Source organism: Elephantulus edwardii, unplaced genomic scaffold, assembly GCF_000299155.1.
Source record: "Elephantulus edwardii isolate Elephantulus edwardi_28Jun2011 unplaced genomic scaffold, EleEdw1.0 scaffold00078, whole genome shotgun sequence".
Lineage (NCBI taxonomy): Eukaryota > Metazoa > Chordata > Mammalia > Macroscelidea > Macroscelididae > Elephantulus > Elephantulus edwardii.
In genome coordinates this window covers 5,544,393-5,561,683 of record NW_006399828.1, presented here as the reverse complement: position 1 = coordinate 5,561,683, position 17,291 = coordinate 5,544,393, and the positions used below count along the sequence as shown (strand labels likewise).

Here is a 17,291-nt window from a genome sequence, read left to right as displayed (position 1 = left end):
CTGCTTTCAGCCAAGATCCATCTAACATCAGCTACAATATCCCTAGTACAACCACCCCTTCTAAGCCCAGCCTGGACTTCTGGCAGTTCTCTGTGGATGTGCTGATCCAGTCGTTTTTGGCAGCATAGAGTGTTTAAATAAGGATCAGTCAGAAGTTAGAACCCAATTGGACAAACTGATTAAAAATATAAAGGAGTTTTAAGTTTGGTCTAGGGACTAAGGTATAGCTTTCTCAGGAGACTATACCTATATTAAGAAGCTGTTGTCCAAATGGAGCAAGGGAGCAGTGCGTGTTTTATAGTCAGGAATGGTGTTAGGCAGGGCTGTATCTTTTCTCTATACCTTTTCAATCTGTATACTGAGCACATAATTCTACAAAGGGGAATGTGGCATCAGGTTGGAAGAAGGCTCATCAACAACCTGAATTATGCAAATGACAGAACCTTGTTTGTTGAAAGTAAAGAGGACATGAAAAGCTTTCTGCAGAAGAACTACAGCCTTTGGTTTGGATTGTGTCTCAATGTCAAGAAAACAAAGGTCCTTACCACAGGACCACTGGTCAACTTCATGACAGATAGAAAAAAAGATTGAGGTTGTTAATGATTTTATCTTGCTTGGATCAACAATCATCACCCTTGGTACCAGCAGTCTGAAAATCAGGAGATGTCAGCTGTCAGAGACCTCTCCAAAACATTTAAGAGCAAAGTCAGTGTGAAGACTAAGGAGTGCTTGATTCAAGCCTCAGTCTTCTCAGTCACCTGTTACACATCATAGAGCTGGACAATGAACCAGGAATGCCAGAAGCACTGATGCTTTTGAGTTGTGGTGCCCGAGAGAATATCCCATGGACTGCAAAAAGAACAAAGAGCTACATCTTAGAGTAGGTGCAGTCAGAGTTCTCCTTGGAGGGAAAGATGGCGAAGCTGCACCTCATATTTTGGACCTGTAGCTAGGTGTGGCTATACTTTGAAAAGGGACATTATGCTTGGAAAGGTGGAGGGTCAGCGGAAGACAGGAAGGCACCCAACGAATGTCAGAGATTACAGGAACAGCAAGGTAGGGTAGGGTTCAGGTTTGTTGCTCACAGGGTCGTTAAGAGTCAGACTCGACTTAATGGCATCTAACAACAGGGCATTATGGGTCCAGGGTGGTGAAAACAATTAAGCACTCTATTACTCCTCAAAGTTGGGGTTTCCAACCTATTGAAAGTGACGTAGGAAGAAAGGACTGGTGATCTGCTCCTTAATGGTCACAGTCATGCAATCCCTTGGATGTGTGCACTTCAGTACTGGGACAACTATGGGGGTAGATAGGGAACTTCTCGAAGTTCAAACAGGGTTTAAAAGAGGCCGTGGCACCAGATACATCATTGCTGATGTCAGGTGGATCCTGGCTGACAGTAAAGAATACTAGAAGAATGTCTATTTGCGTTTTATTAATTATGCAAAGGCATTTGACCGTGTGGAACATAACAAGTTATGGCTGACATTAAGGTGAATGGGAATCCTAGAAAACTTGATTGTGCTCAGGAGGAACCTATACCTGGACCAGGAGGCTGTTGTACAAACAGAGCGGGGAACACCATTACATTGTTTGGACTGGGAAAGGTGTATGCCAGGTCCGTATTCTCTGTCCATACCTAGTCCATCCATATGCTGAGCAAATTATCTGAGAAGCTGGACTCTATGACACTGGGATTGGAGGGAGACTCATCAATAACCTGCGTTATGCAGATGACACAACCTTGCCTGCTGAAAGTGAGGAGGACTTGAAGCACTTGTTGCAGAAGTTCAAGGAATGCAGCTTTTGGTATGGATTGCATTTCAATATCAAGAAAACAAAGATTCTTACTCAAAAGGCATCATCATGATGGATGGAGACTGAAATTGTCAACGGCTTCATTCTGCTTTGATCCACAATTAACACCCTTGTTATCAGCAGTCAAGAAATAAGGAGATGTATACTGCCCTGAGAAAATCATCCCTTACGGACCTTTCCAAACGACTGAGGAGAAATGATGTCAGTTTGAGGACTAAGGTGTGTCTGATTCAGGCTATAGTCTTTTCAATCCCTTCCTATGCATCTGAGAGCTGTACAATCAATAAGGACGGCAGGGAAATAATCAATGCCTTTGAGCTGTGATGTTGGAGAAGAGCACTGAACGTCCCATGGACAGTCAAGAGAACAAACAGCTGTCTCAGAGAGAGAGGGTGCAGCCAAAGTGCTCTTTGGAGGCAAGAATGATGAGGCTTCGCCTCCTCACATTACTTTCGATATGTTGCTAGGAGGTGTTCTTCCTTGGAGAAAGACATGATGCGGGTAAGGTGGACTGACATGGTGACGGCTGCAATGGGCTCTTGTGTGTTATTAAGTATGAGGATGGCACAGGACAGAACAGGGTTCAGAACTTTTGTTCACAGGGTGGTTATGAGTTGTACTCGACTCAACGGCAGGTAACAACAGGAACTTGAGGAACCGAGGTAGCTTTCTTTGTTTTTGTTAGTGCAACACCTGCTTTGCTTGACAGCTGAGTTGAAATGGATTAAACTGGTTAGGGCAGTTTGAGGGGGTTGAGAGGGGACTTTGCTGCAAGTTACAGGCTGCTGTGTGGCACACGTCCAAGAGCTCCTTTGGTTCAGAAATAAATGCCACCCCCTTTTTTTAACATTTTGTCCATTATTTTGTCCTTGGAACAATGCAAGGGACATGACTTGAGTCAGTGCATACTGGCACTATCTTAGGTACTTACTTAAACGTCACCCCAACAACCCTAACCGAACAGCTTCCGTATATTAATGTGGAGTGAGCACTGGTGGCCTAGTGCAAAGAAGCTGCGCTGCAAGCCCGAAGGCACGCGGTTCAAGTCCATCAGATGCTTAGTGGAAGAAAAAGATGGGCAATTTCTTCCGCACAATTAACTGCCTCTGAAAACCTTCAGGAGTGTCAGCTGTGGGTTAGTTCCGACTCCAGGGTACACAACAACATACTAATGTGGAGGAGTGCGACCTCAGATTATTTAGCGTTGTACAACTGGGAAGAGGAGGTAGAAGTTACACCCAAGCCTCCTTTCAAGGCCTTAAGGACACAAGGTTCAATATGCTATGAAATGGCATTCCTGTCGTAAGGTTTTATGCAATAGTAAAGTAAAAGAAACGTTTTTGTTCTTTAGGTTGACAAAGGGCTGGAATTATGTTCCCAAATCTTTGTTGAGGGTCGGGTAACAGCTCTTTGGAAACAGAAGCGCAGAAACCCAGTCATCTGTTCCCTGTTCTGTTGGAGATCATGGATTGAAACATTTTGCTCAGTTCCATTCCAAAGTAAGGCATCCTGACCTTCCCACAGGCTCGTGAGACTGGAGTCTCAGGGAATGTTCCCAACAGGTAGAGGCGGATCGGGGGCGTCAAATCCAGCCCAGGCCTCCCCAAGCTGGAACGGGCAAGTTTCCAGCGAAATGTGCAGAGCTGAAAGCTTCGTTCCAAACGCTGCCCAAAAAAGGCTCGGTGAGAGAAGCGCTGCAACCCCCCACCTCAGCCAACAAGCTCCTCCAGCGGCCGTCTTCCAGCACCCGAGCTCCAAAAACAGCAACCGCGGCCTCGTAGGCGCCTTTTAAAAAACCAAACCTTCTCTAACACACAGGCGAGGAGGGCAATTAACAATATAAACTGCAGCGGGGGCTTCAGCAGGCAGGCCCGTGAGTGCAAGGTGCTGGCTAAGGGGGGAACCCCGTGACCTCAAGCGCCCTCGGCTGCCGCTCCGGTGGGCGCAGACGTGGGGAGGGCGCTCCGAAACCCTCTCCCTCTCCCTCCCCCACCCTCTCCACCCGCTTCCGCCTCCCAGGCCGCGGCGGGACAATGAGCGGCCTCTTTCCGCTGGGGTTAGGGAGGGGACTTGGCCGGATTAGGTCGCGCGCCTTCCGGCCGCAGCGCCCCCTCCCCTCGCGCCGGGGAGCGCCGCGTCGGCCGCACACAGGTGGTTTTCCGCTCGCGAGGGCCGGGCCTGGGCACTTTTATATAACAATAGCGCTCTGCGCGCCCGGAACGCGCCCCTTCGCCGCCGCGGCCCCCGCCCGGCCACGCCTCCATCCGGCTTCCCGCCCCGCCCCGCGGCGCCTCCGCCGGATCGGCAGCGCCCCAAGTTACCTGCTGGCTAGACAGAGCGGCAGAGATGTTCCCTGCGGCTCCTTGCCCTCCTCCGGAGCCAGAGAGTCCCGGCCAGCACTCCTGCTAGGTCACCCCCCCTCCCCCTCCTGTCCGCTCAATTTTAGGCCACTGCGGAAACCAGAGGACAGTGCTTGGCACCGCACCCTACCGAGAGGGTGCGCAACACCCCACCGAGAGGGTGCGCAACACCCCGTGCCCACCAAGCGTGGAGGTGGAGCAAGCTCGGTGGCGAGGATCGCAGCGCGCAAGCGCGGTCAGTGCACAGCGTGTGCCCCGTGCTGCGCGGGGGTTGGGGGGGTTGCCCCACGCAGGAAAGGGGGACCCGCTTGGGTGGGAGACAGCTCCAGGCAAGGTGGGGGCTGCGGCCTGGCGAGGGGTGAAACTTCAGTGTGACTTCTTTTGTACAGAAGGCAGTTGTGAATCCCACCAGCTGACCCCCCGCAGCTTGCAAGCCTTTTGAGAGGACTTGCGTCTCACCTAGCTGATAGCAGGCACACAGCCAGCCTGGCCCTGTGTGCCCTCGCCAAAATGGATCCTCGGGGGCAGCCGAGTTTTTCCTCTACAAATGATTAACGAGCTCGACCCCCGCTCAGTCCCAGTGTGCGGTGGGGATTGATTTAGACCCCAGAACCATGGTTGCTAACCGCCCCTCACCCTGGCCGCTGGAGAAGCTTCACGTTGCCCAATAAATTTGCTTCTGCAGGCTTCATTGCTTAAATATATGACACCTCTTTTAAAAAGCTTTATTCTACTTGTTTGGACAAGCAGGCATTTGTTTGTTTGCTTGCTTGAAAATGTTTCAACCAAGTCCTGATTTGTTTCACAAAAAGGTTGGATTAGCATTTAACACTCCATCGGGCACTAAAGCCCAGGCAGTTCACCAGTCCCAACACAGCGTAGGTTAAAAGACCATCAAGCAAACAGAGCTGGGTTCTTTAAACTGGCAAATAAATGCCACACTGCCTTAAAGGAGGGCGGGGGTCAAGCCAAGCTCGGGGCCAAAAGAATTTGAAGGGAATAAAGTGGGAGAAGTCAGCTCCGCAAAACAGGCGTCTGGAACAAGGGCCTTTGTGCCTGCTAATTGCACCATTTGTGCGCAAAAGTTCCGAAGCGAAGTGTGAACTCGCAACAAAAGGAAACATGAGACAACTGAAGTGCCCTGGTTTATGTGCCCCGCTCCTCCTCCGCCGCCGCCTCCTCTTCTTTCTCCTTCCTCCCGCGGAGCCCGCTGTTGCAGCTTGTTTGCACTGGGGCTTATCCGGAGCGGAAATTCCTTTCCGTTTTTGTGAATGACAAACTCATTAACAATTCATCAACACAACCTGTTCCAGCCGGCCCGTCCCCACGGCAACAGCCACTTCCGCAGCGCGCTCATTGGCTGGCTCGGAGAATGTATCCATTGAGGCGCTCGCTGTTTGTATCCATTGAGGAGCTGTCTTGCGCAGGGGGTGTGCGAAGGCAGAGACCCAGAGACTGCGAGCAGATCGAGGTTTGAATAATCCGAGGAGAAAACCGCCTGGGTGGATCTGAGGTGCAGTCCTGGATTAGGAGCTGCTGGGCTTTTTCTCCTTTCCGTTTCAGTAGCTCGGAGTCCGAATTAATTGGATTTCATTCATTAAGGAGGAACAAAACTGGGTAGCTCCATTCAGAGATCCTTTGACATCAAGAACGGCTGCAGCCCAGTGCGGAGGGAACGACTGGCTTCACTTCTGTCTCGCCTTCCCCAGCCGCTAACTCCGGTTTGGGAAAGGAGAGGCGGAATCAGACTGTGCGCTCGCAGCAGCGGCGGAACTGCGCGCCGTGCTCAGCCTATGCCTGCCCGCAGGGGCGTCTGGTAGGCACCCGCCTTCGCCCGCAGCTCGACCCCCATGATAGATACGCTCAGACCCGTGCCCTTCGCGTCGGAAATGGCGATCAGCAAGACTGTGGCGTGGCTCAACGAGCAGCTCGAGCTGGGCAACGAGCGGTTGCTACTGATGGACTGCCGACCCCAGGAACTGTACGAGTCGTCGCACATCGAGTCGGCCATCAACGTGGCCATCCCGGGCATCATGCTGCGGCGCCTGCAGAAGGGTAATCTGCCGGTGCGCGCGCTCTTTACGCGCGGCGAGGACCGGGATCGCTTTACCCGGCGCTGCGGCACCGACACCGTGGTCCTCTACGACGAGAGCAGCAGCGACTGGAACGAGAACACGGGTGGCGAGTCGGTGCTCGGGCTGTTGCTGAAGAAGCTCAAGGACGAGGGCTGCCGGGCGTTCTACCTGGAAGGTACGTTCCCGAGCGGTGGGTGCGGGGCCGCGGGCTGCGGGCTGCGGGCGGGACGCGCGGATTGGAAATGTCCCTGCTGCACTCAGCTGCTGACTGGTGCCGCGAACCGCGTGCGTTTGGCATCCTTGAGAGAGGAGCTGGCGCTGGAGCCACTGCTTCCGGCCACTGGCGGGGGCCCGTTTCTATGAAATGAATTCTCTAGCATCCAACCCGCAACATTCATCTCCCATTACTGATTCTCTGTCGCTCGATTTTGAATTGAACTGTGCAAAACCAGAGAGGTCTTTTGGGTGCAAATAGGGTGCTATGGTTAGCTTTTTAAATACTACAGAAGTTGCCTTGTGTATTTCGTGATTCAGAAGAATAAGGAATCCCGGCGGGGGTGGGGGGCGGGAAGGGCAGGTAGGCCGAACGCCTGAGGGTGCACATTCAAGTCTTTTGGTTTTGGGGTTTTTTTTTTTCTCTCCCTGTTTGGTTAAGTGTACAGGGGAGTGAGGTAGGGGAGTGGGTTTAGGGTGCTCGAGGTATTTCCTGCGCCTGACAAGCTGTGAAAACTACTACGGGCTCTCGGGTTACACTCTTGCTTTTCTCGCCCTCGCAGGTGGTTTCAGTAAGTTCCAAGCCGAGTTCGCCCTGCACTGCGAGACCAATCTAGACGGCTCGTGTAGCAGCAGCTCGCCGCCTCTGCCAGTGCTGGGGCTTGGTGGTCTGCGGATCAGCTCCGACTCCTCCTCGGACATTGAGTCTGACCTTGACCGAGACCCCAACAGTGCCACGGACTCGGACGGCAGCCCGCTCTCCAACAGCCAGCCTTCCTTCCCCGTGGAGATCCTGCCCTTCCTGTACCTGGGCTGCGCCAAGGACTCCACCAACCTGGACGTGTTGGAGGAGTTCGGCATCAAGTACATCCTGAATGTCACCCCCAATTTGCCGAATCTCTTTGAAAACGCAGGGGAGTTTAAATACAAGCAGATCCCCATTTCGGATCACTGGAGCCAAAACCTGTCCCAGTTTTTTCCAGAGGCCATTTCTTTCATAGGTGAGCCTAATTAATAATGCTCCGTTCCTCTGACTTTTAAATGCAAAACTCCCAGCCATTCATGGAGTGTAAGCTTTTAATCGTTTTTGCTGTTTGCTAATTTGTCCGACTGCAGGTCTCTTACCAGTCTCTCTGGTTCAGTGTGTTCTTAGTGCTGGCTGATTTTTTTTCTTGCTAAGAAAAGTGCCTCTTTGACATGGTTACACACCATGAATGTAATTGAAATAGCTGTCTGCTCCTCGAATTTTTTAATTCAGTCATTTGAAAGGGAAAGGTTGAAACTCAGAAACCATTTTCTGCGTAGAAATACTCTCTCCAGAGAGGAATTCTAGCATTACTTGAGCCTTTTAAGATGATCTGGGAGTTGTTTTAGGACATCAAGTTAATTGTTGGAAAGAGGTTGAATGCTAAATGTCCGTTTGAATGTGATACCGGTAACAGTGAGAGGGTGCCTGTAACCTGAACCCAGCAGGAAGAACTGTGGTCTGGAAGCCTGAGAGAAGTGAATCTCCAGGCATTGTAATGCATTTCCTATTACAAAGGAACTCATTTTCAGGCCATGTCGACATCCTGTTCCTCCTAATGGGCTGTCCCCTGTGACTTCCCTCTCTCTTTTAAAATGCCTGAATACCTCCATTGTTAGCTACACAACAGTTGGAGAATAATTTAATAGACCCTTGCCATCGGCTTGTCTGTATAAAAAGCATTCACAACCATATTGCAGGGTTTCTGGTATTCACATGCTGGGGCTAAGAATGCACACATTAAGGAGTTTTGTTGTTGGCAGAAACTTAATACAAAAGCTCCCTTTTCAGAAAATATCTGAAATATGTAATTGTGCCCCAGTGTCCGTGGTCCGTGTCTCAATGATTCATTTTTTATGCTGCCCGCTAGTCTCAGCTGCCACACACGATACTTTTCTCATTTCATTTTCTTTCTTCTTAAAAGTTCATTGTTTAGACTGATCATTCACAAAAGGTGGTTTCGGTTGACTAAAAGCTTGCTTTCTTTTTGTGTGTTCACAGATGAAGCCCGGGGCAAAAACTGTGGTGTCTTGGTGCACTGCTTGGCTGGCATCAGCCGCTCCGTCACTGTGACGGTGGCTTACCTGATGCAGAAGCTCAATCTGTCAATGAACGATGCTTATGACATTGTCAAGATGAAGAAATCCAACATCTCCCCCAACTTCAACTTCATGGGCCAGCTGCTGGACTTCGAGAGGACGCTGGGACTGAGCAGCCCCTGTGACAACCGGGTTCCAGCCCAGCAGCTGTATTTCACCACCCCTTCCAACCAGAATGTCTACCAGGTGGACTCTCTGCAATCCACGTGAAGGGGCCCCACGTCCCTCCTCGCTGGGATGTGGCCATTCCTTCCGCAGTTTCTCTTGGGCAGCGCCAGCTAGGCTGCTTTGTTTGTGTGTGGCCCCCCAGGTGTCAGAATGGCACCAACTGTCTGTATTAGACAAGGTTACCAAGTATGGAAATTAGTTAATACAAAGGGAGAGATTTGCTTCATTTCCTTTGGAAGGACAGGACACACTGTATAGATACAGACAGTACCTTTGCTCTGTGCCCAGGTGTACAGCCTACCCATGCAGGGACTGGAATTTGAGGACTTCCAGATATATAGGGTAGGACCAAATGGTAGGGTAAAAGAGCATGTGTTCTTTAGGGCCTGCCTCGTGTGGCTGTTCCCTTTGCATCTGGAACTGATTATATTTTGTCTTCAATGAAGACTGGTTCAATTTTGCATATAGAGGAGCCAAAGAGAGGTTTCAGCTCTGTATTTGTGGAATTAGTTTGCAAAAAAGAAGAAAAAAATCAGATACTACATTTGATTATTTGTAAATATTTGATCTTCAATCACTTGACAGTGTTTGTTTGTGTTTTGGGGGTTTTTGTTTTCTTTGATGGGTTTAAAGAAATCATCCAAAGGGAGAAAGAGCAGTATGCCACTTCTTAAACAATTTTTCTCTCTTCTAATCCAAAGGGTATATTTGCAGCATGCTCACCTTTACTGTGCCCACTCTGAATGGCGTTTTCATGAACAATATTATCACTAAGACCTTGTTATGGTGCAGTCTTTTAGTCTCTTTCATGTATCTTCCTTAAGACTTTTCTCCACCCCTTTAATGTAGTTTTGACTATGCCTTACCTTTGTATATATTTTGGCTGCGTTGTCTCGAAGGGGATATCTTGGAAAGTCACCAAAACCATGGGTTTTGTTTTTTTTTTTAAACAAACTTCAGCTGTGCTAAACAGCATATTACCTCTGTACAAAATTCTTCAGGGAGTGTCACCTCAAATGCAATATTTTGAGTTGGTTTCTTTCCTTTTTTAGAAAAGAATTTGTATAAAACTGGAAGTGTGTGTGAGAGCATGGGTACCCAGTTGACAAGTGAAATGCATACGATTGTGAAGAAGGGAGAATTGAATCGCTCCACTATGTTCGTGGTGTAGTTTTGAGCTGGAATTTATTATAAGAATGTAAAACCTTAAATTATTAATAAATAACTATTTTGGCTATTGAATGTACATTTTTCATCTCTCCTTACTTATACCAACATGTCAAGTGATAACAGAAATTTTTCAGTGGGGAGACTTGTAAAGCACATGGTAGGAGACAGCAGGGCAAAGTTCTGATTTGTTAAAGCTACCCCTAGACTCCTTTCAAAGGGACTCAGAATAAGTGTTACAGTCTTTTGCTTTAAATAAATATAGCCATAGTACATCTATGTATATGGAGAATAGGTTTTTTTGTGGCTAGAATTGCAACTTGCTTATGGAAATTATAACTTCTATACCTCATGCTGTTGAATCATTTCCAACGCAAAGTGACCCTCTAAGGACAGGGTAGAACAACTCTGCGGGGTCTCTAAGGCAGTAATCCACAGAAGCAGATTATCTTTGTTCCAGAAGGTGGCTGAAACTGCTAAGCTCTTGGGGGTGATGCTAAACAACCACATAACCACTATGAAAATGGCAGTGACCCTAACAGCAGAGCCACAGAACACACTTCACCAAGGTATAAAGTTCATGAATGGGAGTACAGAGGGGCACTGAAATGACAATTCCTGGGTGACACGTAACTGCTAGCTCAGGGGTAGACAAGGGTGGCATGGGAGGCAGACCTAGTGGTTCTGCTTTGCACACAGGGTGGCTGCTGAGTTGAAATTGAAGGCAACTGACAACAATCACACTTTCTTCCTTGTCAGTCTTTTTAAAAGGCTCGGAAATACCAGAGGAAGAGTAGGGAACAACTCTTCAGTCTTTTCATTGGGAATGCTGCCTGTAAGTTAACTTTGTGTTGGAATCACCAATCAAGAATGACGTCTTTGTCCTCTCCATGATACCTTCACAAGGCATATATATATAAGCTTTCTAGCTGAGGCTGAACATGGCTTTAAAATCCCAACATCGACTCTTAAGAGACTTGTCATCTATCCTGTTCTAATGTACTTGGTGCTTAACTGGCTTTAGAACAGTGGACCTGAAACTCCTCTTAAGCTTGATAAAGAGGTTACCTGGAACAGCTTCTTACAAGATAAAGGCTTACTAGCCTGTGCTTTTCCTTGGGACCTCTTTATTCCTTACCCTGCATAGAAAAGTATCCAAGTAAGAACAAAGGTAAAGGGCAGGTGTATGGAGTCAAAAGAACCACCGCTTGTTTCACCCACAGTTTAGGCAGTTTTCCCCAAGAAGCTTTCAGCTGAGACAGAAAAGTGAACTTTTTAACCCACATGGCACATGTGAAGTGTTAGGTGGATTGTTGAGTAATCTAACTTTTAAGGGGAAAGTGCCCCTTGTGTTACGGCAATAGTAGCACAATAGTAGCACAACGTCTGGTGTGATTCTTAGCAACTACGGGTGTATAGGCATCCTGCCAGCACAGTGGTTACTCTGTTAACTGAAAAAGCGGCTGTTCGAGGCCCCCTTCCTCAGGGGAGAAAATGTAGCAGTCAGTTTTTGTGACGACTTGCAGTTTGGAGACCTTAGGGGTGTAGTTTTACTCTCCCCTAAACTTGCTGTGAGTGGGTTTGGTTTAGTTTGGGTTTAAGTATGTCTAAAAGGCAAACAGCAGAAAAAGACCAAGTCAGGCTCTCCTATTTAGGTGCCCCAAGTCAGCAGGAACTTAAAAAGGAGAAGTGGGTTGCCATTCGACTTGGCTCCTGTTAATCCAGTTCTGAGCGGTTTCCGCTCCTGACATTCCCTAAAACTGCCTGTTCAAAGTCGGGATTTGCAAGCAGTGTTAGCAATTTCCTGTCCAGCTGCAGCTCAAGGAGCTAAATGCTTCCCCTCCTCCCCGTTCTTTTTCTTTCTTCTCTCTCTCTTTTTAAAATATGGACACTGGATCATTTTAGTGCATTTCCTTTCTGTGGATTATCATCTCCTTTCCTCCTCGAACTAGCACACACCAAGTTCCTGGGGCTGGGCGCAAACCGACAGCTGGCCTCCTCAGCACTTCCTCTCGTTTCACTGTGGGTTTGTTGTTTGTCAGTCCACTTCTGAAATTAATAATGTTTTCTGGCCAAGCGCCATGAGCCATTACCACAAAGGGGAAGTAACACATATGAATAGCAGGAAGCCATGCAGGGTCACAGTGGGAGCCGAACCTGTGGAGGGGGCATAATTGATCCTGGCCCATTCAGCTAGTGTCTGACTAGCGATTTGGGGGGAAGGGGGAGAGAGCTTGTTGCATTTAAGCAGCTCATGCTGTGGGGGCAAAAAAAAAAGTTTCCAATAAAATGGTGGCAAATGGTCTTTGTGACCAGCTCAATAAAAGGGAGCGAGAAGAGTTTGGGACCCCATAAAGTTGCCACATTTGAGGGTCCCCTCCTCCTGGTATATTGTTTCATAAGGCTGGTGAACGGAGGGGTGCCTGCTTCTCTCCATTGTCACAAAAGAGCTTATGTTAAATGGGTGGTTTTTACTGTTCACATAGGCCAGAAGATTCAAAGGGCTATTCTCTGGCTTTTTCTTTCTTCTCTGGAAGGTGGAAGGTTGTAATGGACAGTGTGGGCCCCCACCTCACCCTGGGCCTCCCTTTTCTCTTGGCCAATCTACTTCTCCTGCTCCTCTGGTCCCTTTGTGCTTGCAGAAGCTGCGTGAAGGCGATCATTTTGCATCTTGGAGTTGGGCTCCTCTTCTGAATGGAGGCTGCTCGGTTACTAGGGCAACCTTTGCCAGCAGCTGCAGCTCCCCAGCCTCCCTCCTCACCTGCTGTCCCCATTAGTGGCTTCCTCAGGTCTTGGAGAAAGCATTACCTTTCCTGGCCTTCCGTAGGGGGCTGAGGGGCTTTTCAGGAGATAGGTTGTCTGCTGGTTTTGGTCCAAGGGGGGAGGGGGATTTAGGGAATGTGCTGGTTAATGGTATGAAAGGCTTTAGGATTAAAACTGGAACTAGAAAAGGTGATCTGGGCATAGAAATACCAACAGCCTTCAAAGGAGTGTGAACTCTTCACAGAACTAATTTTGCTCTGTATTGAGAGGATCTGAACTCAATATCACTAATGAATTGGGTGGCTCTGGGCAAGGAGTCATTTTAGTGGCTTTCCTTATTTTCCTCATCTCCAAATTGAGAAAGTGTTTACCTCTCATTATAGGACTCTCATAACTTAACCTGGAGTTGAGGTCCCTGAGTACTGTAAATGCTTTGGTGCTTGATTATGTTGTTCTTGTTGTGGACTTTCCAGTTGGAACTGACCCATCCATAGCTGACTCTCCAGCATGTTTTCAAAGGCAGTAAATTGCACTGAATTTACTCATCTTTCTCTTAAGGAGAAACTGGTGAATTTGAACCATGTACCTTGGTGTTGCCGGCATAATTCCTTACCACGAAGCCACCAGAGAGCTCCCTAAGTGCTACATTACTAACTGAAAAGTTGCAAGTTTGAGCCTACCCAAAGGCTTAGAAACCTGCTTTTGACAGGTTGTGGGAAGGAGCGCACACCAGGTCACCCTGAGTCAGAGTTGGCTCTAAGGCAACTGATTAGGCTGCTTGTTTGATTTTTGGTGGTTGTTATTATGAATTGCCTATTAAATGATGACATGAGGTACAGAGCAAGTAAAAAATAGTAACAGGAAAAAATGATGAACATTTATCAAGGGCAGTCAGTACTTGTTTCATGTATAATATCTAATTATCAAAACAGCTCTGTGAGGTAATCCCTACTATTATTGTTTTTCAATGAGAAAACTGAGACAGAGGAGACCTCTTTATCTCTTCTGTTGTTGCATGGGAAGCTGGAACCGACGCATAGCTGAGCTGACCCTCCAGTGGGTTTTCAGAGGCAGTAAATCATACTGGAGGAGATTTCCCATCTTCTTCGCACAGAACAGTTGGTGGATTTGAACCACATGCCTTTGGGATAGCAGCATAGCTACTATCATGTGATAGTGGAAGTGGTAGAAGTGAGCTTTGAACTCAGATGTTCTGGGTCCCGAGTGTAAGCTGATAAATCACCAATGGGGAAGAAAATCCAAACCACTCCAGTTCTGATGCCTTTAGCTCTTCCGGGTGTAAACTGCTTGTCATCATTATTTGCTCCTCTTTAGAAAACCCTGTGATGTTGGCTAGGAAGCGGAGGAAGCAGAGGTTAAGTGACCTGCCAAAACAAACCCACATTCATCAGCCAAATCATGAGAGAACCAAAGGGCCCCAACTGGTATACGGCCAGATAAGTGTCCTCTCTCTGGAAGCTTCTATCATCTTTCTCCACAAAGAGGTTGCCCTACCATGGGCCCACAAGCACATAAATTATAAAACTAATTTTCCTGTAGATCTCTAGAACAGTGAACAGCTGTCCAGTCTGGCCCTGACCCTTGTCTGCACTTTCCTCTCAACAAAGATTTTCACTTCCTCTTCTCTTGCTCTCTCGCTCTCTAAGGGGGCAGGGACCAAGACACTTGGTGGAGGTCTTCAGGCTAAGAAAAGTAAACAGGTTAGCAAGTCAATAATGGGAGGAAAACCTAATCATGGCAAAGGGGGATCTTCCAGAGGCTCACAGCACATAAATACTCTTGAAATGTTCCCTAAAAGAAGTTAGTGGTCAGAGTTCAAACTGCTTCATGAGGATTATTTTTTTGTATAAATGTATAGCACTTCCTATCCCAACCAAATTCACTTTTCAAGAAATCCTGACTGGCTTTAAAATACATTACACATTTAACTTCTCGTGTGTTCTTATTGCTTATTTAGCAGTTGACCCTAAATCAGCTCAGTCTTGGCGACTGAATCTTCTATAAAGTCCAAAATTGATTTCCTGAGAGTATTTAAGGGCATGGAACAAAGATCAAACAATTACAAATATTTATCCAGGCCTTAATGTGCATTGTACTAGGTCAGTGAAGCAAGGTTAAAATAAAAGGCCACTGAAGACTTGAGCAAAACTCCCTAATGGTTCAACCGCTGTTGAGAAAGTTTCAACTTATTTAAGACTTGAACAGAAACTCTACGAGCGCAAAGACAACATTGTATTTACAGATATAACCACTCAATCTTTCTATTACTGTCCCAAATCAAAGAGGAACGTCCAAGGGACTATTGGACAAGTCCTTGCATGTCCTTATACCTATCTTACGTCTACTTATATATCCTGTATTTTTTATATGTTGTTGTTGTGAAGTGCTGTTGAGTCGAGTACTCATTGGAACCCTATGAACAACAGATATGAACCTTGACCTTTCCAGTGCCTTCCTTATCATCTCTGACATACTGGAGTCTATTGCCACAATCACTGTTCAATCCACTTCATTGAGGGTCTTCCTCTCTTTCTCTGACTGTCTACCTTTTCAAGCATAATGTTCTTTCATTTTCAAGGAATAGCCTCTCCTAGCAACACACCCTAAGTATGTGAGGCAAAGCTTTGCCATCTTTGCTTTCAAGCAGCGCTCTGGCTGCACTTTTCCTAAGACCCATCAGTTTGTTCTTTTGGGAGTCCATGAGATACTCAGTGCTCTTCTTCAACTCCACAGCTCAAAGACATCAATTCTTCTTTGGTCATTCTTATTCACTATCCAGCTCTCAGATGCATAACTAGTGATTGAAGAGACCATGGCCTGAATCAGGCACATCTTTGGCTTCAAATTGACATCATTGCTAAGGAACGAAATACTGAGGATTGCTTTGGAGAGGTCTTTGACAGCAGACGTTCCCAGTGCAACACGTCTTTTGATTTCTTGACTGCTCTTACCAAGAGTGGTGATTGTGGGTGGATCCAAGTAAGGTGAGATAGTTGACATTTTCAATCTTTATCTGTCATGAAGTTGCCTATCAGTCCAGTGGTGAGGATGTTTTTTCTTCTTTAGGGTGAGATGTAATCCATATTGAAAGCTGTGGTGCTTAGTCTTCAGCAGCAAGTGTTTCACGTCTTCCTCACTTTCAGCAAGTAAGGTTGTATCATCTGTACAACGCAGGCTGTTAATGAGTCTTCTTCTAATCCTGATGCCACGTTCTTTTTTGTAAAGTCCAGCATCTTGAATGATTTTTTCCATTGTACAGATTGAAAAGGTATGGAGAAAGGATACAGTCCTGGCACACTTTTATGTTTTTCTTTAAAAAAAATGGGGAAAGAGGGATCATCCTCCCACAAGCATTTTCTCCCATCTACTTCTTGTCTTTCTTTTCTTCGTTACAGAAAAGTCTGTTACACAACATGTGCATATTCATAGCCTATTAAAAGAAGTTTTGGGCGACCAGATCTCAAAAAAATGAATCCTAAGACAGCATAAGGAAAGCAAAGAAACATCATACATTATTTATTAATGACAGTCTAAAAAGCACCAAGCAAGTACAAAATGGCTTCTTTGTCAGCCAGAGGTTTCCCTCTCTTGCATCTGGAGAAAAAGAATTTGTTACATTAAACATTCTTCATTAGTTTCAGTTTAATGTCTATTGAAAATTCTAATGGGAGAGAAGAAAGTAAGGAAGACTCCTTGGATGATGGTAGGAATCCTTATTTCTAGTTACCTTGGATGAAGTGCAATCAGAGCACTCCTGGAGGGCAAGGATGGAGAGGTTTCATCCCTCATACTGTGTTAGGAGAGGTTATTTCTTGAAAGGGGACATCATTCTTGGAAAGGTGGAGGTTCAGCAAAAGAGAGAAGACCCCAACAAGATGGATTGACACAATGACTGCAGAAATGAGCTCAAGTGTGTCAGAGATGAGGGTGGCACAGGAGAGGATTGGGGTTTGGGTCTTTTTTCATAGGGTCACTATGAGCTGTAGTCAACTTGATTGTACCTAACAACACCACTGATGTTTAATACACCACCTTGAAACTTAGTAGCTTCAAGCAACACCATTTATTTCATCATGTATCTGTGCTTTAGTGAGAACCCAGAGGGAAAGACTAGATTGTGAATTATGAAGTATTGGTCTAGGTCTGGAGGATTCGGAAGATTCATTTTCAAGATATACCTGGCTCACAAGTTGGTACTGGCTAGCTGTCAACTGGAAACTCAGTGGATACAAAGGGTAGAGGTCATGAGCTCTGGTTTACATGGCTTTAAATTCCTTGAAATATGGTGGGTCCCATTATGGAGGACTGGAGGATCCGTTTCCAAGATTTACCTGCCTCACAAATTGGTACTGGCTAGCTGTCAACTGTAAACTCAAAATGTGCAGGTCGTGAGCTCTGGTTTATGTGGTTTAAATTCCATACAATATGGAGATTATTGAACAATATCATTAATATCACATGTAAGCAAGATTCTGCTGAAAATTATCCAAAAACATTTGGAACAATATGTCAACAGAGAACTGCCAGATGTGCATGCTGGATTTAGAAAAGGTCACGGTACAACGGATATTATAGCTAATGT

General features: G+C 46.7%; 1 protein-coding gene across 2 annotated transcripts; it reads left to right on the top strand.

The window, feature by feature from the left end:
• The first annotated feature begins 5,585 nt into the window (after positions 1-5,585).
• Positions 5,586-10,000, top strand: DUSP6 (dual specificity phosphatase 6). Of its 2 annotated transcripts, XM_006889499.1 has the most exons (3): positions 5,586-6,428; positions 7,030-7,467; positions 8,493-10,000. In XM_006889499.1, exons 1-3 carry the CDS (start codon positions 6,029-6,031, stop codon positions 8,798-8,800), a joined length of 1,146 nt encoding a protein of 381 aa, XP_006889561.1. In that variant the 5' UTR covers positions 5,586-6,028; the 3' UTR covers positions 8,801-10,000. The 2 variants fall into 2 exon arrangements, with proteins under 2 accessions (XP_006889561.1, XP_006889562.1); XM_006889500.1 differs by lacking the exon at positions 7,030-7,467 and having other exon boundaries at positions 8,493-9,384.
• Positions 10,001-17,291: the final 7,291 nt, after the last annotated feature.

Excerpts from the sequence above, each read along its gene's own strand:
- DUSP6 (XM_006889499.1), top strand. The coding sequence starts at position 6,029 with ATGATAGATACGCTCAGACCCGTGCCCTTCGCGTCGGAAATGGCGATC. Across the intron at positions 6,429-7,029 it reads CCGGGCGTTCTACCTGGAAG|GTGGTTTCAGTAAGTTCCAA; the intron begins GTACGTTCCCGA and ends TCGCCCTCGCAG. Across the intron at positions 7,468-8,492 it reads AGAGGCCATTTCTTTCATAG|ATGAAGCCCGGGGCAAAAAC; the intron begins GTGAGCCTAATT and ends GTGTGTTCACAG.